Source organism: Molothrus ater, chromosome 10 (assembly GCF_012460135.2).
Source record: "Molothrus ater isolate BHLD 08-10-18 breed brown headed cowbird chromosome 10, BPBGC_Mater_1.1, whole genome shotgun sequence".
Taxonomy (NCBI): domain Eukaryota; kingdom Metazoa; phylum Chordata; class Aves; order Passeriformes; family Icteridae; genus Molothrus; species Molothrus ater.
In genome coordinates this window covers 24,205,505-24,224,387 of record NC_050487.2, presented here as the reverse complement: position 1 = coordinate 24,224,387, position 18,883 = coordinate 24,205,505, and the positions used below count along the sequence as shown (strand labels likewise).

Genomic DNA, 18,883 nt, shown 5'->3' with positions numbered 1-18,883 from the left:
TACTCAGAGATAAAGTTGGATATGTGGAGATGACTCAGGATTATTGGAATAATTGTGATTTTTCACTTTTGGTTTTATTTTAAACCATCTCAACCCAATGAGAACATTTAACATAACCATGTCAACTACAGGGATAGAATTAACTTGAATTTCCTCAGATCCAAGGCCTGGGAGAGCTGGTGAGAAGGAATTCCACTGAGGGGAGGAATGAATTTGAAAGTGAGGGATCAGGTGTGTCAGCAAAGGAATTCAAGCTCGGGGAACAACAGGACCACTGAATCAAATTGTTTGCTTGGAAAGTTCTCCAGGCTGCAGCAGAGAGAAGGAAAGAAATCCAGCCCACCCCAGGCAGGTCTTGGAAAGGCTCCAGCAGAGTTCAGCCACTCGAGGGCAGAGGAAATGCCTGAGGAGGAGCTGCTGGATGTGCAGAAAAGGCTCGGCCTTGGGCAGGACTAAAGCAGGAGCCTGGCGGGAGATGTGCCTTGGAATGGAGGAACTGAGGGAGAGAACAGAGCTGAGAGGGGCTGCAGGAGCCGGGAGAGAGGAGCTGGATGTCTGGGGTGTCCCCCAGGGATGGTTCCTGTGTTTGCAGGGATGCCAGGGGGCACTGCCAGGGAGCAGCTCCCTCTGCCACCCATTTCCAGCACCGCCTTCTGCAGAGGACGAGGAGCCCTGGTGACAGTGAGCTCTCCTTGGCCTTCAGCCAGGGCAGGGGAGCAGAGCCCTTGGCCAGGGTGGGAACTTCCTCCATTCCCAGGGCACTGAGGCTGGGTGGCACCACCCTCCAGCCTTTGAGTCAGGATCAGAGCTTCCTCTGAAATTCCAGGGCTGGGCTATGGAGCCCTTCATGTCCTGGAACCCTTCGTGTCCCCAAACCCTTCGTGTCCTGGAACCCTTCATGTCATGTCCCCAAACCCTTCATGTCCCAAACCCTTCATGTCCTGGAACCCTTCGTGTCCTGGAACCCTTCATGTCCCAAAACCCTTTGTGTCCCGGAACCCTTCATGTCCTGGAACCCTTCGTGTCCCCAAACCCTTCATGTCCTGGAACCCTTCATGTCCTGGAACCCTTCATGTCATATCCCCAACCCCTTCATGTCCCCAAACCCTTCATGTCCTGGAACCCTTCATGTCCCGGAACCCTTCGTGTCCCGAAACCCTTCGTGTCCCAAAACCCTTTGTGTCCTGGAACCCTTCATGTCCCGGAACCCTTCATGTCCCGAAACCCTTTGTGTCCCGGAACCCTTCATGTCCCGGAACCCTTCATGTCCCGAAACCCTTTGTGTCCCGGAACCCTTCATGTCCTGGAACCCTTCATGTCCCCAAACCCTTCATGTCCTGGAACCCTTCATGTCCCCAAACCCTTCATGTCCTGGAGCCCTTCATGTCCCCAAACCCTTCGTGTCCCCAAACCCTTCATGTCCTGGAACCCTTCATGTCCCCAAACCCTTCATGTCCTGGAACCCTTCATGTCCTGGAACCCTTCATGTCCCGGAACCCTTCATGTCCCGGAACCCTTCATGTCCCCAAATCCTTCATGTCCTGGAACCCTTCATGTCCCAGAACCCTTCATGTCCCCAAACCCTTCATGTCCCCAAACCCTTCATGTCCCGGAACCCTTCATGTCCCGGAACCCTTCATGTCCCCAAACCCTTCACGTCCCAAACCCTTCATGTCCATCCTGCTGGAAGAAACAGGAGAGTTTTAGTAAGTGTAGATGTTTTGAGAAGGCATCTTTTCAAAGATGAACTATCCAGGAAATGCTCAGTGGCTCTCAGGAACTGTCGTTTTTCAGTACTTTCACCAAATAACCTGGGGATTTTTAGAACTTAGCACTGTTAAAGTCCACCAGGAATTTGTGTATCCTGAGGAAAACAGGCACAAAGGGAAAGTTGTGCACGAAGTCAAGTTCAAATGTTACCCAGAAATTCAGGTACAGTCCCCACAGCCCTCTGAATTCCAGAATCACAGAATCCCAGACTGGTTTGGGTGGGAAGGGACCTTAAAATCATCTCATCCCACACCTTCCACTGGACCAGCCTGCTCCAAGCCCTGTCCAGCCTGGCCTGGAACATCAGAAAAATCTCCTGGCACTCCTGCCTTGGCTGAGAAGCTGCACATCATTAATGGTGCTCCTACGCTCTCCAGGGGGTGTTTTCACTCCATTACCTGAGCTGGCTTTGGAGAAGGAGCCTGGCAGCAGCTGCCCTTGGGAAGAGCTGTGAGTTTCAGGAAGGATCAGAGCAATATTGAGCAATATTAACGCCAGGAGCCATAAACCCACCCTGCTCGTGCTCGTGGCACTCAGCAGAGGCAGGAGCTGTTTGCTGCAGCACTGGATCCCTCCCAGCCACAGGAGCTTCCTCAGGCCAGGATCTTTCTTTGCTCTCAGAGAGATTTGTGGGGCAGAAAAGCTCCCTCAGCCTCTTCCCAGCACTTTGAACAAGCCAGACCTGGGATGGTGCACAAACACCCAGGAATGTTTGAGTGAGACACAGAGGTTTGTAATAACCCATTCCTCAGCACATGGAGGGACTAAAAACTGTTTGCATGCCTGTGTATGACAGATCCCTCACCCTTTGGGGGGAAAGCATGAGAGTTTTCCTTTAGAAAATGGATAATGGGGCAATGATGGTGGAGCCAATTTAATCATGTGGAACACAGCTCCAGCTTCACTGCAGTTTTGAAGCCTCTCCCCAGAGGCAGCAATGACTCTGAGCAGCTGAACCCTGAAATTCTTCCTCATTTCCTGGGAGTGTTTGCTGTCCTGAGTGCTCCCTGCACCTGATCTGTGCAAGGAGGGGAGGCCACAGGCACCAGGGTTTTATGGCCCCCATAAAGTTCTGTACACAGCATTTCCTCCATTTGCTGCTGTTACCCACAGCATTTGGCATCACATGGCAATTCAAGTGCTCTGATTTATGGGGAGGCAGCAACTGCATCTGTAACCAACATTCTAAAGCCCGAGTTTAAGAGCAGGCCACTGTATTTATTTGGGATGTAAACACTCATTGCAATGCACGTGGCAATCAGGGCTGAGCTCACAGGAACATCACAGACAGCCAAGGGGAAGGTGGAGGTGACTGGGGGAAAGACAAACACTGGGAATTAGCAAATGGAAAACTTTCTTTTGCTCCTGTTAAATATTCTGGGTGCATGGCTGTAATTTCTCACTCTCTGATGAAGAGCCTGATGTTACACAGAACAAGATAAACACAACCCCAGACTCGATTTGGCTTTGCTCCCCAAAGTTATCTCTTTGACCTGTGGATAGAAATTGTCTCCCTGGAATCAGGAAACTCCAGGTGGCTCTGCAAGGACAATTATCTTTGAGCTCCCTCAAGTGGCAGTGAAACTTTGGAGTTTGTCACTGGAACACTCTAGTTTTTACAAGAACCCTGGAGTTCGTCACAGAAATCCTCGAGTTTGTCACTGGAGCCCTCGAGTTTTTACAAAAACCCTTGAATTTGTCACTGAAATCCTCGAGTTTTTACAAAAACCCTTGAGTTTGTCACAGAAATCCTTGAGTTTGTCACTGGAACCCTTGAGTTTTTACAAAAACCCTTGAATTTGTCACTGAAACTTTCTCATTTTTTGCAAAATCACTTGAATTTGTCACTGAAATCCTCGAGTTTGTCACTGAAACTCTCCAATTTGTTGCACAACTGCTTTTCCAAGGAAGCCTTGTCATTTCAGACCATGTTTTTCACAGCCACTGTGGTAAACTGAGATGCTCAGATTTCAAGGAATCTAAAGGAGTTTAGAGCAGTTGAACATGATTCATTTAATAGCACATTTCTCTTTTGGCAGGTCTCTGAACAGACATGTATCAAGCGAAATGAAGTGATTTATGTCCCAGAGGAGTCTGCAGCTCATTCACAACATGAGACCTGCATGTTTTGGGAAGTTGTTTTGACTTTCTTCCATGGTTCCTTATCAAATTCATGACAGAGTGGCTGGGAGGTGAATGTGTTGTTCAGCATCTCAGGTAAAACTCAGCCCTTTGCTTTCTACACCTTGAAAAGGTAAATAAATTATAATTACCTTGGAAAGGTAAATAAATCCTTTGGCTTAAATCACAAGTGGTTGTGCCTCACTAAGAGTATATTTTGTTCAAAAAGAGCATCTTTTAATCAGAGAGCAATTTATTATATACTGTACATGGGATTCAGGTAATTTTTGGTGCAAGAAGGTGAAATTTGATGGCAGACTGGAGCTTTTTACAGTAACAAAGTGGCTTTTTCAAGGGTTTGTCTAATGTGGCAAGAACCTTTTGGAGCAAACAGCTCAAGAAAAATGACTTTGGAGAGGAGAAGCCTCCCGGTGTTTGGAGGGGCTCCAGGGCAGCTGCAGAGGAATGTTCATCAGGAATGGGAGTGCCAGGACAAGGGCAGTGGCTCCCACTGCCAGAGGGCAGGGCTGGCTGGGAGCTTGGGAATTGGGGATTGTTCCTTGGGAGGCTGGGGATGGGATGGGATGGGATGGGATGGGATGGGATGGGATGGGATGGGATGGGATGGGATGGGATGGGATGGGATGGGATGGGATGGGATTCCCAGAGCAGCTGGGGCTGCCCCTGGATCTCTGGCAGTGCCCAGGGCCAGGCTGGACACTGGGGCTGGAGCGCCTGGGACAGGGGAAGGTGTCCCTGCCATCCCACACTGTGCTGTGATTCCATGAGCCCATGACTTTAACAGCCAAAATAAGGACAGTGGAGCCATTTCACAAGCTGGAGCATCCCCAGCAGGGATGCTCATTGTGGGCTGCTTGCAAACTCTATTTCCACTTCCATTTCTGTTATAGATACATGTTATAATATTGGCTTTTCACAAGTATTAAAATGGATTTATAGGTGTGGTGTTAAAATAACTTTATAATAAAGATATGACTTTTATTTCTGTTGTTAATTAAGTCTGGACACAGTAGTGAAATAGCTGATATAATAAGTGTGCTTGTGTTAAACTGCCTGCTGGGCTGGGATAACACCCAATGCACACAGGATGAGCACACCTGGACAGATGTGCCAACCATCAGCACTCACCCTTGGGAAGCCAGTGTAGAACAAGGCCCAAAACTGGAGGTGATGACAAAGAAGGACTCAAACCACCCCCAAGGAATGTGCATGCTCTAAAAAGGTGAACCCAAGGAAGAGCCATGCTGAACAGTTCCTGGAACATGTAAATGAGTTTGGGGAAAAGTTGACTCTGCATAAGGGTGTTGGGTGTTGTGAGGGTCCCCAGGACGAGGGAAGAGATGACAATGTTGACTCCATGTTTCAGAAGGCTGATTTATTATTTTATGATATATATTATATTAAAAGAAAATTATATACTAGAACTATACCAAAGAAAGGAGATATCAGAAGGCTAGCACAAGAATGAGGAATAAAAACCCATGACTGACCAGAGTCCCAACACAGCTGGCTGGGATTGGGCATTAATTAAAAACAATTCACATGCTGGATAAACAATTCTCCAAATCACATTCCAGAGGAGCAAAACATGGAGAAGCTGAAGCTTCCCAGGAGAAAAAATCCTGGTGAAGGGATTTTTCATAAAATATCACGGTGACATGGGGGTCTGTGGCTATGTAGCAGGCTGATGCAATAGAAATGGTAAATAAAGGGTGTTTGCAGAATAGCAGGTGTGCTCTTGGCTGAGTGCCAGGCACCCGATTTTGAACCCTTTGCTTTACTTCCGTCTCCTACTTTCTTTTCGGTCAACTTTTTAAATTTTAACGAGGCAAAATTTAAAAAGTTTACCAAATGTAAAAAACGGACCCTCGTTTTTCACAGTTTCCACTTCCAGTTTTTAGATTTATTTCACGTTTCACGTTCCCTTTTCCCTGGGCCTCCCTCGCAGGCCTCGGCCCGGCGCTGCCATGGCAACGGGTCACGTGTGGGGCGGGGGTCACGTGTGGGGCGGGGGGTCACGTGTGGGGCGGGTGTCACGTGGCGGGCGCTCACGTGAGGCGAGCGCGATGGCGGAGGAGCAGCGGGCGCTGCTGGGCGCTGAGGGCGGCGATGGCTCCCATGGCTCCCCTGGCTCCCCCGGCCCTCCCCGCGCCCTGCCCGCCGCCTGCGACCCCCGCCGCCTCCCGCACCGCCTGCTCGTCCTGGCCCTCATGTGCTTCCTGGGATTCGGTGCGGGGCGGGCCCGGGGGGCTGCGTGTGGCGGGGGGGGTTGGGGTGTGGGGGCCGGGACACAGCCCTGAGGCGTCTCCTTCTCCCCCCAGGCAGCTACTTCTGCTACGACAACCCGGCCGCTCTGCAGACGCAGGTTCAGCGGGTGAGTCGCTCTCAGGGCGCTTTCCAAAACACCGAGAGTGAGCTTTTGTGTGGGCATGGGCTAACACGGCAGTGGGGAAGGGCTTCCAGGGGCAGAGGAGAGATGGGAGCTGGGATTTGGAATTGAGGGAGGAATTGTTCCCTGGGAAGGCGGGCAGGCTCTGGCACCGGGTGCCCAGAGCAGCTGTGGCTGTCCCTGGATCCCTGGCAGTGCCCAGAGCAGCTGTGGCTGTCCCTGGATCCCTGGCAGTGCCCAGAGCAGCTGTGGCTGTCCTTGGATCCCTGGCAGTGCCCAGAGCAGCTGTGGCTGCTACAGATCCCTGGCACTGCCCAGAGCAGCTGTGGCTGCCCCTGGGTCCTTGGCAATGCCCAAGGCCATTTGGAGCACCCCCTGATAGTGGAAGGGCTTGGAACAAAGTAAGTCCTTTCCACCCAGCCCATCTAGGAATTCTGTGGATTACAGAAAATGCTGTTTCTGCTTGGCTCCTCCTGAATGCTCACTCTGGAATGTTTTTCCCACTGCCCCTGTGCTGTGCAGGACATGAAGGTGAACACAGCCCAGTTCATGGCCCTCTATGCCTGGTACTCGTGGCCCAACGTGGTGCTGTGCTTCTTTGGAGGCTTCCTGATAGACAGAGTGTTTGGGATCCGGTGAGTGCAGCCTTTGTGGCTCTCATGTACAGGGAACCCTGAGCTAAAACTGCAGGGGAGGTTTAGACTTTATAATATAAAGCTTTTCAAGGTTATAATAAACCTCTTCAATATTTTTCCCACTCAATTTAAGATTTTTTAACAATATAGATGAGCTTCCCTTCCTTTTTAACTTAAATTTGTTTCAAGAACAGCACCTTGTACCACCTGTTCTCTATGGGAATCATTGAGCTGCACAATTTATGACACAGACCTTTTAACTGCCCATCCACCTCCCCTTGTTTCCCTGCTGCAGGTCTAAAATAGAGTTTTGTAAGGAAAAAAAGAGGATTCTGGTTGTGCATGAAGTGATTTTATTCTCTTTGCAGGTTGGGCACTGTAATATTCAGCATCTTTGTGTGTGCTGGGCAGGTGAGTGCAAGGGAGGGAGCAGAGGATGGGCTGGGCCTGCAGTTTGTGTTTCACTTTAGAGAACTGGAATGGGAGAACCCTGGGCTTTGGTGGGAAGGGGAACCTTGGAATGTGGCTGAAATGGTGGGAAGGATCCACATTTTTGTGTGTTTGATGTGAAATTGGTTGGGGATGACACAGTCCCAGGTGGGCCAGGCTGGAGATGATGAACAGCAGAGGGAGCAAAAACCAAAAAGAGCAGGAAATGGATGTGGGAAGGGAAAATCCTTTTTGTTCCTGTTTTCAGCCAGTTCTGCTCTGTTCCATGCCTGAAATGCACAATTACCATGTTCCTTTGCTGCTGTGCAGGTGGTTTTTGCTCTGGGAGCACTGTTCAATACCTTCTGGCTGATGGAAGTGGGCAGGTTCATATTTGGGTGAGTCTGGAAGGGCAGATTTGTGCTCTTTGAGGTAAGGCCATCTAGAAAACGACAAAAACCAAGCCTAGAAAGCTCTCCTAGGAAAGTGCTGCCACATGGAGCCAAAACTGGAGCATTCTGAGCCCTCTGGAGCTGAGGAATGCAGGATCTCCAGTTCTTTCCCTTGTGTAACTTAGTCAGAAAACCAAAACCAGGACTTTGCAGGTATTGCTGAATCAAAACCTCTGGGATTGTTCTTGGATTGCTGCGCTTCCATTTTGCTTTCTGTTGCCCTGTGTCCATAGACAGGCACTAATCACCTGTGCACAGGCAGGTTTCTCTGGAGTTCTGCCCTGGCCAGGCCCTTTCTGCAGTGCTGTGTTTGGTTTTGCAGGATTGGGGGCGAGTCCCTGGCCGTGGCCCAGAACACCTATGCAGTCAGCTGGTTCAAGGGCAAGGAGCTCAACCTGGTGTTTGGATTGCAGCTCAGCATGGCCAGGATTGTGAGTGGGCACCAAGCACGGCTGGGCATGGACACAAGGGCTGTGCTCCTTCTTTTGGGGCTCCTTTTGGGGGCTTCAACCACTGCAGGTGTTTCCTGCTGGGGCTGGGGGATCTTCACCAGTGGTGGCAGCCATGGATCCATAGATCCTTCTCTGGGGGCAAAGGGAGGGAAAAGGGGCTTTTTCCTGGTCCTGTCAGCTGGGAATCCTGTTTCATCAAATCTGTTAAATCCAGCTCCGTTTGTGAGCTCGTGCATGTGGGTTTGTGCCCTTCTCATCAGTGAGAACTCCTCCAGCCTTGTACAAATTTCAGTTTGTGATGTTGTATCCCGGGTGCAATGATTGATTTGTTACCAGCCCAGCTGGGAACCCCTTGGATCCTTTTCCCTGCTGTCCCCTGGGTGGCATTTTAATAAACACTCCTGGTGAATCCCTGGAGCTGGGAGGTGCTGGGTTCTTCACATGGCTCTGTTGTGCCTAGGGGAGCACGGTGAACATGAATATTATGGGATGGATCTACTCCAGAGTGCAGGATCTCCTGGGCTCTGCTGGTCCCAGCACCCTCGGCCTGGCTCTGCTCATAGGTCAGTGATGTTCTGGGTTGGTGTCAGTGATTTATTAATCTCTGTAAAGCATTCATTAATCACTTAAAAGCATTTATTCACCCCTTAAAAGCAGCACAACTCTGAGCTTAGAATGAGCAATTCCAGCACCTTTTGTATCATATTCTCATTTTCTCTCAGGTTATTGCAGCTTCTGAAACGCTCTGGCATTTTTGGAGTTGCCAAATTCAAGTTTGTGTCTTGTGGAGATGAAATATTTCACATCCTCTGAGCAAAGGACAGGCTTGAAAAATTTTCTGAGGAGTGTCAAAGCTTGCCTGTGGTTATCTGATTGTAAAAGGGGAATTTGAACAATTTTGGGGCTCCAGAGCCATGGGTGTGGAGATTTGGTGTTGGGAATGAGGCCAGGTTTGTTTCTGTTCCTGCCAGGGCAGATGAGGAGCTGAGGGGGAGTGGTGGTGATGACTGAAATCAAATAAATCCATGTCCATGTCTGTGCTCCAAGGCAGGTGTGTGCCACATGTCAGGGTTCAGTTTTACACCTGAACCTCTGAGCTGTGCAGCTCTTGAGCCTTGGAGCTGGTGCTAAACTTGGTGTACCTGACATGTCCAACAAAACCTGCTCTGACTGGGCTGGAAAACCCCAAATCCCTGCGCGAGGTTTTTCCACTGACCATGGGGTGTTGCCTTCTCCAGGTGGGGTCACCTGTCTGTTCTCACTGAGCTGTGCTCTAATCCTGGCTTACCTGGACAGGAGGGCAGAGAAGCTGCTGTGTAAAGAGCAGGGGAAAACAGGTGAGTGCTGGGGCTGACCTTGCAGCCACCCTGCACCAGCTTTGCATTCCAGGTCATTCAGTGCCTGCTGCTTACCTCTGGCACACTTCTAATCCTAATTTAACTCATTTTTACATGGAGTTTTAGTTTTAAACACCAGCTCAGCAGGCAGATGCTCTGCCACCTGCTTTATTTATAAAAACAAAAGTTTGCAGCAGTTTGTGCCACTGGTTCTGTGTTTCCTTGGAGTTGATTTCCTTTAGCAGGGGTGCAGAACCATGGAGCTCCTCCCTGCCAGTGTCTGCTGGGTTGAGTTTTCCACATGGGACAGCTCAGGCTAATTAAAAATAAACTAAACTTGAGATCCAGTAGAATCCCAGAGTGGTTTGGATGAAAGGGACCTTTCATCTGCAGCCAGGGCTGTGGTGTGGGAGGGGTTTGGGATCACTGGGTGTTCTCCAGAGGGGATGAATCCCAGCTTTGTTCATCCTGCCTGCTGCCATGCTGTGTCTGCCCCCATTGCAGGAGAGGTGATCAAGCTGACAGATGTGAAGGATTTCTCCCTGTCCTTGTGGCTCATCTTTGTCATCTGTGTCTGTTACTACGCTGCAGTTTTCCCTTTCATTGGCCTGGGGAAGTAAGTGCCACTCACTTTTCCAGCCATTCCCTGGGAATTTCACCAAGCTTGTAACCCAAATGCTGAAAAACTTCACATTCTTTGGGAATTAGGAACTCAGGGGCATGAGGAATGTTTGATTTCCTGATTAAAACTGGATGCAGGTTTAAAGCATGGGGTGGACTTTGGGATCCTCTAGGATTCCTTCCATATTTACAATCCAGTACCTCATTATTTGGGTTAAATGTTGGTTATGGACTTTTTATGTGTTCCCCAAAGTGTAATTTGAATGATCCTTAAATTAAAATCTGTGGAGTCTGATAGCAAGCTCCTAAATTAATTATAGATGAGAATCTGGATATTTATGTCAAAGCTCTATTTAATTTTTTTTTGTAAATGAGATCCTCATGTCTTTATCTAACTTAACTTTGATTTCATGTCCTTCAAGTCTGCTTTTTCCTAAATAATTTTTTTTCCTTCCCTCAGGGTTTTCTTTATTGAAAAATTCAGATTTTCCCCTCAAGAAGCCAGTGCAATCAACAGGTACATTGTGGTTGATTTGATAGGGAACATTGCCAGGGTTTAGGGTGTATTTTTTGGGCTCTGGGCAGGTGGGAAGAGAGTTGGGCTGCATTTAAGTGGAGAAATAATTTCACACAACCCAAGGAATAACTGGGAAATGTGGATGTGTTTTTTATTAAAAACAGATGTTCACACTGGAAAGAAAAAGCTCTGGAGGGTTTCATTTTTAGTATTTAGTGATTCTTTTCTGAGTGATAAAAGCAGTTTAATAACAGCACTAAAGGAACTCAGTGTGGGTAGTCTGAGGATGAATTTGTGACGAGGCCAAAGCCCAAAGCAGTGAAACCCCACAACAAACCCTGGCTGGGCTCTGAGTCTGTCACTGCTGGATGCTGAGCACTTCATGTCCTCAAACCCTTTGGGAATTCTAAATTCCTGGGAGTTTTTGGGGGGATGTTTTGTTTCTCCTGGCCTTGGAATTAACAAGGGACTCTGGGGGTGTTAAATCCTGCATTTCCCTGTCCTGCAGCATCGTGTACATCATCTCAGCCCCCATGTCCCCTGTGTTTGGCCTGCTGGTGGACAAAGTTGGCAAGAACGTCATCTGGGTGCTGTGTGCTGTGGTCACCACTCTGGCCTCACACATCATGCTGGCCTTCACCTTCTGGAACCCCTGGATAGCCATGGTAACTCAGTCCTAAAGAGAAATAAAATAGCAAATATTGATTCTGGGATTTCGATCTAAATAGAAATAAAATAGCAAATACTTGGGTTTGGGATTTAGACCTAAATAGAAATATAATAGCAAATATTTCTTTCTGGGATTTAGACCTAAGTAGAATTAAAATATCAAATATTTATTTCTAGGATTTAAACCTAAATAGATGTAAAATAGCAGAATATTTCTTATATAAATAAATTATTATATAAATTAATAAATTAAATATATTTATAATATATATATTATAAATATAATATTACATATTATATATAATATATAATAATGTATATAATATATAATATTATATATTATATAATTATATATAATATAATTATATATAATACATAATATTATATATTATTATATATTATAAATATAATATATTATATAGTATAATATATTATATAAATAATATAAATTAATAAATTATTATATAAATTAAAATATTCATTATATAAATAAATTATTATATAAATAAATAACAGAAATATTTATTTCAGGGATTTAGACCTAAATAGAATTAAAATATCAAATATTTATTTCTGGGATTTAAACCTAAATAGATATAAAATATCAAATATTTTTTTCATAAATATAAAATAAGCAATGGGGTTGGCACTGAATTATTCTGTGTGTTGTGAGGTGCAAAAGGTTCCTCACTGCATTACCAAATTCCTGTGCCAGGTGCACACTTTTCTCTTAAAATGTTTTCTTTTAGTTTATTTCTGAACTTTATTACTGTTACTCAAACTGCCTGTGATGTGCTGGATGGAACCTCAGTAAAAATCTGCATTATTGAGTGCAGATTTCCTGAACTGTTTGTTTGGAGCTGAGGATTATGGTGCTCATCAGTGGGGCAGGGATTAAAAACTTTGCTTTTCAAGCATTTTCCCAGTGAGGTGCAGCTCTGGGTGCTCATTCAGGCCCTTTAATTTAAATTAACAGAGTTAATTTTAGGGATCATTCCTGGAAGAAGACGTTCCAGGTGTGGATATTTATTTACAATTGCATTGCACAGAGCATTTCTTGAGCTCATTTTGGGAGGAAGGGAGGGGAATGCGTGGGTTTCTTGTGGCTGCAGCTCAGAGGTGGCCCTGCTGTGACCTGTCCCCGTGTCCCTGTGTCCCCAGTGCCTGCTGGGCCTGGCCTATTCCCTGCTGGCCTGTGCCCTGTGGCCCATGGTGGCCTTTGTTGTCCCCGAGCACCAGCTGGGAACTGCCTATGGCTTGTGAGTATTCCATGGCTCCCTGGGGATGCAGGGCTGGGGTTCCCCACCCTGGAGAGGAGGAGAAGCTGTGGGGCCACCTGGGGAGGGGCTGGGGACAAGGCATGGAGGGACACAGGGATGGGTGGGAGATTGGGAATTGGAGATTCCAGGGAAAGGAGCCTGCAGGAGAGCTGGGGAGGGACTGGGGACAAGGGATGGAGGGACACAGGGACAGGGCAGGGATGGGTGAGAGATTGGGAATTGGAGATTCCAGTGAAGAGAGCCTGCAGGAGAGCTGGGGAGGGACCTTGGAGGACACAGGGATGGGGCAGGGCTGGATGGGAGATTGGGAACTGGGGATTCCAGGGAAAGGAGCCTGCAGGAGAGCTGGAGAGGGCCTGGGGACAAGGGATGGAGGGGCTGGGGACAGGGATGGAGGGACAGGACACAGGGATGGGGCAGGGATGCATGGGAGATTGGAGATTGCAGTGAAGGGAGCCTGCAGGAGAGCTGGGGAGGGACCTTGGACAAGGAGCTGGAGTGCCAGGACAAGGGGGAATGGTTTAAACTCAAGGAGGAGAGACTGAGATGGGACATTGGGAAGGAATTCCTCCCTGGGAGGCTGAGGAGGGGCTGGGATGGAATTCCCTGGATCCCTGGCAGTGCCCCAGGCCAAGCTGACCTGGGGCAGTGGGAGTGGTCCCACTTTAGGGTCCTTCATCCCAAGGCATCCCCTGATCCCTGGCACTCTGGAACCACTGGATCTGAGCAGATCCAGCCCAGTCCTGGTTCCAGCTCCTCCAGGCTGGGAGCAGGAGTTCCTGCCTGCTCTGGGGTGGGGTTTGGGACAGAGCCTGAGGCTGGGGGAGGCACAGGAGCTTCTGCAAAACCCAGCCCTGGCTTCCCCATGTCCCAGCAAATGGGCTCTGTGCAGCTCCCATGGGCTCAGTGCCACTGAGGAGCTTTTCCTGAGGAAATGAAAATCCATGTTCCTGAGAAAAGAAATCCCTGCTGTTCCTGCTCTGTCCCAGCATGCAGTCCATCCAGAACCTGGGCCTGGCAGTGATTGCCATAGCAGCTGGCATGATCCTGGACACCAGGGGATACCTGTTCCTGGAGGTCTTCTTCAGTGCCTGTGTGTGCTGTGAGTGTGGAACACGCTGGGAGTGGCTCAGGGACCTTCATGGGGCTCTTTGGCTTCATCTTTGCTGAAAAACAGAAACCATTCCTCTTCTAGAGGGGTCAGCTGGGGCAGTGTTGGGGTGAGCTCACAGCCACTGAAGTGCTTGGGGTTTCCTTGAAGCATGGAGAGTTTCAGTGTTTAAAAACTCGAGTGCAAGTAGACAAATGATGCTTTTAAACTGTAAATTATAAGTGTAAAATTAAAATCCTTTCTGAATTACCACGTGCTGTGAGCACAGGGAGATCAACAAAAGCAGAAAACTCCTCTGAGTTAGAGCTACCACGAAGATCTTGGCTGTGGGTTAAAGCTGTTCATTTATTGTCACTAAAGCTGCCCCTTTGCTTTTGCAGTGTCACTGCTAGCTGTGGTCATGCTGTACTTTGTCAATCACCTCACAGGTGAGTCTCTGCAGCTTCTCCTTACCTCAGTTTCTACTTCTGTGAAATCATTCTTCTGCTTTCTCAGTGCTCTGAGAGCTCCTGGGGGCAGTGCTGGTCCCAAAGCCACCAAACCCCAGCTCTAAAGGTCTCAGGGCTCATTGCTGCTCTTACAGGTGGTGATCTCAACTGGTCTGCAAAGAAAAGGGCAAAACTGCAAAAAGCAGCTGCTTCTGAGTGAGTACAGAGCCAGCAAATGTCAGTGGCCTTGGGAAGGGTTTGTCCTGAGGGGATTAAGCAGATCATTTCTCCAGTCTGATTTCTGGTGGATTTATTTCCTTCAGTCTGTTTCAGGGTTTCATATCCTGCCTCCTGTGAGTCAATATTTGAGGCAGCATTATCCAGGTGTCCTTTCCTGGCACTGTTCCTCTTTGCCTTCCTTTATTTCAGTGGCCTCACAACTGAAATGTGATAGAAAATGTGATGGTTGGAGCCTAAATCCCAGCACTGATGGCATTTGGGATGTCCCAAATCCAGTGTGTGTCACCCATGTGTAACAATTCAGGGATTCCAGGGATTCTGTGCGATCTGGGCTGTCCCATCTCAGTGTTTGTCACCCTTGTGGAAGAATTTTAGGGATTCTGTGGGGTTTGGGATGTCCCATCTCAATATTTGTCATCCCTGTGGAACAATTCCAGGGATTCTGTGGGATCTGGGCTGTCCCATCTCAGTGTTTGTCACCCTTGTGGAACAATTCAGGGATTCTGTGGGATCTGGGCTGTCCCATCTCAGTATTTGTCACCCCTGTGGAACAATTCCAGGGATTCTGTGGGATCTGGGCTGTCCCATCTCAGTATTTGTCACCCCTGTGGAACAATTCCAGGGATTCTGTGGGGTCTGGGCTGTCCCATCTCAGTGTTTGTCACCCCTGTGTAACAATTCAGGGATTCTGTGGGGTCTGGGCTGCCCCAGGGCAGGCTTTGCAGTAATTGTTGTCCCCCTGTTTCTTTCAGAAAGGAAAGTTGAGTAGCAAAGCCCCTGCCAGGTGGCTGAGGTTGCTCTGGAGCTCTCTGGAAGATCCTCTCAGCCCTGGGGTTCCAGCACTGCCTCAGCCTCTGCTGTGTTTTAGCAATGCCAAAATTCCTTTTCCTGCTGGGCTCAGGGCCTGCCTGGGCTCTGCTGCCCACGCCTGGAGTGAAGCTGAGCTCAGCCCCCTGTGCTCACAGGTGGAGCTTCCTGAGCAAAAGCATTTTTGTGTTCTCACCCAGAGCTCCCAACAGCTCACTGCTGCTGCTTCTGTCACTGTCTAAATGCAAAATCCACTTTTTAAATGTATTTACAGCTTTGGGCTTGTGTCCTTTCCACACAATGCAAAAAGAGCCACAGATGCTCAAAGGGACCTTTTTTTTTGTAGATTTCTGAACTCTGAGACTGCTGAGCAGTCTTTTATTGCCTTCTGGATTATCTTTGTATTGTAATGTTTATTTTAAGGATGAAAGTTTGTTTAATAGATAGAAAAGTTGTTACAGAACTCCCTGAGCACGTTGTAAATCTGGGAAAAACCAAAAGGTTTCTCTTTCTACTGAAATCTTGGAATGAAATAAAAGGAACCTGCAGAAATCAGCCTCTCTCTTTCTTTCCACTGAATTATTGATCCCTGCACATCTCAGGCTCATTCTCCTGATACCCCAGAGCATTTCCTAGCTACTAAAATAACAATATTAAACTATTAAATAACATTCCAGTGATTCCCTGCTTGGCAGGGTTTCCCTCAGGGCAAACACCTTTTTGCCACTTTTCTTTTGCAGAGCAGAAGAGCAGGAGAGGCTCAGAAGGCAGAACGAAGATGATTTGGCAAAATTGCTGCCAAAAGCTGATGCCTTTAGTTTAAGGAATAAATACCTGTCCAAGCTTGGAGCTCAGGTATCACTAACAGGGGGTCACAGACATTTCAAAACCAGAATCATCAGGGGTTTACTTAAAGAATTTGGCTGGTTTTAACAGCCAGCAACTCCGCCTCTGAGTGAAATTCCTGGGATTTGGTCTCAGAAGGAAATCTCCCAATAATTATAAATGGAATGAAGGAAAGGGATCAAAAGCTGGCCCGCCTCAGAAGCTGAGGAATGTCTTAATTTTATTTTTTTGCAGCTCCCAGCTCATTACTCCTCCTGTTTCTCAACCCTGGCCCACAGAAGTGTGCTGAAATAGCAGCCTGGCCCTGTGGAAAAGCAGGAATGCTCTGAATTTCCTGGGACACAGAGCCCAGCACCAGCAGATGCTCCGTGCTTTGCTGCCAGCCTAGATCCCAGATTTAAAACATTGCCTCAGACTCCTCCTCCCTGGGCAGTGCCGAGATCCTGACGGGGAATTGTGGCTCTGGTGGAACCTCTGAGCAGCTGCTCCGGCCTCCTGCCCCAAACGCTCCGTGAGTAGCTGAGCCAGGGCCAGGATTTGAGCTCTGGCTGTGAAAGGGGAAAAGTCAATCATGAAATGGCTGGGATGAGCCTGGATGGAGGTGGGGATCCCCAGCCTCTCCTCCTGGACACCTTCATTGCTCTGTTCTGTTCTTCTGAGAGGAGAAGGTGAGGAGCAGCTCAGTGTTTCAGAGGAATCTCCAATTCCAGAAGGACAAAAGGTGTTCACCTTGGAATTCATCCCAGGGCAGGAACAGCAATAACCTCTCCAAGCCTGAATAATGTGAAAACTGATTTATTTTAAAGAATTAATGACTAAAAACTATAGAAAGAGTTAAAGCAAGAGCTGAGTTTTGCTTCCAGAGGGAAAGGCCTTGAATTCCATGCTGGAACTCATCATTTTCCCATCATTTCAGTGGGAATTTCATTTCTCTCATTTCTCCTTGCTGAGCAGGGAGTTCCCAGAGCTCCTGCAGAGTGCACTTTGCTTTAGTTTAATTACTCCTCGAGGTAATTGGATAAATTATCCCTGAAGTGAGCAGATCTTGCTGTACAGGGCAGGAGCATGAGGTTTGTGGAGCCCCAGGAATGGGGAATGTCCCTGGGATGGCTCCAGGGAATTCTGTGTGCCACAAAAAGCTCAGGAGCCTTTGCTGTGTGTTTGGCTGCAGAGAGTGGAGTCTGTTAGGATAAAAATGCTGCATTTGATTTAGGATAGTCTTAATTTAATATTTTTAATTTAAGCAGAGCTCACAGTCCTAAAGTTGGTTTTAAAAGAGACTTTTCAGTGGAGATTTCTTTGATGTCCCTGGAAAACTCTCATTTTCCTGAAGGCCCTTTTGGGTGAAAGTTGTGGATGCTGAAGGACGCTGTGGGGAAGCAGAGCAGCAGCTTGGGAGCTCCCTGCCCCTGAGCTGTGCTGGTTTTCACTGGTCCTTGCTGCCTCCTCAGGGCCAGCACTGAGGCTTGGCTGGGTGGTTTCCCTGCAGACTTGTGAATTTTGGGTGGTTTTAAATAAAACCTTTCACTGGACACTGGCGCCTGTGGTTTCTGCTTGTCGAGGGTTCTGTTGTTGCTGTTGGGGTTGTTGGGATATTTTGCTCCCTGAGAAGGGTGGAGAGTCTGGGGGAAGTTTATCTTTGAGGATCCAAAGGCAAAGCTGCCTCCACTGCTGGGAGGGAGAGATTTAAATTGAATTTTGCTCTTCTGCTTCTCTTGAGCTCTGACACCGAGTTCTGGTGGGAGGAGCAGCTCCTTTGCTGTTCCCTCCAGGCTGGCATTTCCAACCCTGCAGTTCCTGTTTTACTTTCACTGCTGAATTCTCTTCAGGATCCTGGGGGACAAATTCCCCCCTGAGCTGCAGTGGAAAGGGCTTTGACCCTCACGGGGCAGTGATGGACACATTTACTGAAAATATCTCAAAATGGGGGATTTATTGTGCCAGTTGCTCCGAATCTGCTCTGTGCCAGTGCCCGAGGAGCCTTTGGAAGGAGGGGCAGGGCTGGAGCCGGGCGGGTGGGACGGGAGATTTATCCCCAGGAATTCTCATTTTTCCAGGCATCCCTCACTAGAGGTCAGCACCGCCCCGCGCTGCCTCGGGATGTCGGGAAATGGGGAAATTGGAATCAAAACCTCAAAACCGAGCTGCGGTGCTGGGCTTTGCTTGGTGCCTGATTGGCACGGCTGGGTCCTGGCACAGCTCGGTCCTGGCACGGGTGCCCATCCCTGGCAGTGCCCAGGGACACGGCTTGGGGGTCCCTGCCCATGGCTGGGTGGATTTAAGATCCTTCAACCCAAACCAGTCTGGGATTCCATGGGATAGAGTCCAGTCTTTGGGAAAAGCACCTCGACCCCTCCCTTCTCTTGGATGAATTTATCTCCGAGCTGGGTGAAGTCTTGGTGTTCTCTGCTGGGTTTTACCAGGGGAAGTTCAGGTTGGACCCCAGCAGGAATTTCCCCATGGAAAGGGAGCTCAGGGAGGGTTGGACACCCATCCCTGGAGGTGTCCCAGGAGCTCCTGGACGTGTCCCCAGAGCTCTGGGGACAAGCTGGGATCAGGCACAGGTTGCACTCCATGCTCTGGGGGGGCTTTTCCAGCTCAGGGCTCTTGGGATTCTGTGGTTTCTCCACATGGTCCTGGGTGGGCTTGGGGAGCTTCTGGTGGGTGAGTTTTGTCTGATCCAGCTGGGCCTGACCTTTGGAAGGAAACTTCCTCATTTCTTTGGGATTTGGGCTGAACCTCTCTGTTCTCCAAGCCA

At 48.5% G+C, this 18,883-nt stretch overlaps 1 protein-coding gene across 5 annotated transcripts; it reads left to right on the top strand.

The window, feature by feature from the left end:
- The first annotated feature begins 5,984 nt into the window (after positions 1-5,984).
- MFSD1 (major facilitator superfamily domain containing 1) lies at positions 5,985-17,657 on the top strand. 5 transcript variants are annotated; one of them, XM_036388970.2, is made up of 17 exons: positions 5,986-6,141; positions 6,234-6,286; positions 6,824-6,936; positions 7,305-7,347; positions 7,696-7,763; positions 8,140-8,248; positions 8,730-8,832; positions 9,508-9,606; positions 10,111-10,222; positions 10,688-10,744; positions 11,253-11,409; positions 12,575-12,672; positions 13,683-13,795; positions 14,185-14,232; positions 14,388-14,448; positions 16,020-16,134; positions 16,360-17,657. In XM_036388970.2, the coding sequence occupies exons 1-17, from the start codon at positions 6,123-6,125 to the stop codon at positions 16,417-16,419; spliced, it is 1,428 nt and encodes a 475-aa protein (XP_036244863.1). In that variant the 5' UTR covers positions 5,986-6,122; the 3' UTR covers positions 16,420-17,657. The 5 variants fall into 5 exon arrangements, with proteins under 5 accessions (XP_054371900.1, XP_036244863.1, XP_036244865.1 ...); XM_036388972.2 differs by lacking the exon at positions 16,020-16,134; XM_036388973.2 differs by lacking the exons at positions 16,020-16,134; positions 16,360-17,657 and adding an exon at positions 15,225-15,831 and having other exon boundaries at positions 5,987-6,141.
- The last annotated feature ends 1,226 nt before the right edge of the window (positions 17,658-18,883 follow it).

Bases quoted from the DNA above. Each gene is read 5' to 3' on its own strand.
- MFSD1 (XM_036388970.2), top strand. The intron at 6,287-6,823 runs GTGAGTCGCTCT...TGTGCTGTGCAG, and splicing joins TGCAGACGCAGGTTCAGCGG to GACATGAAGGTGAACACAGC. The intron at 6,937-7,304 runs GTGAGTGCAGCC...TTCTCTTTGCAG, and splicing joins GACAGAGTGTTTGGGATCCG to GTTGGGCACTGTAATATTCA.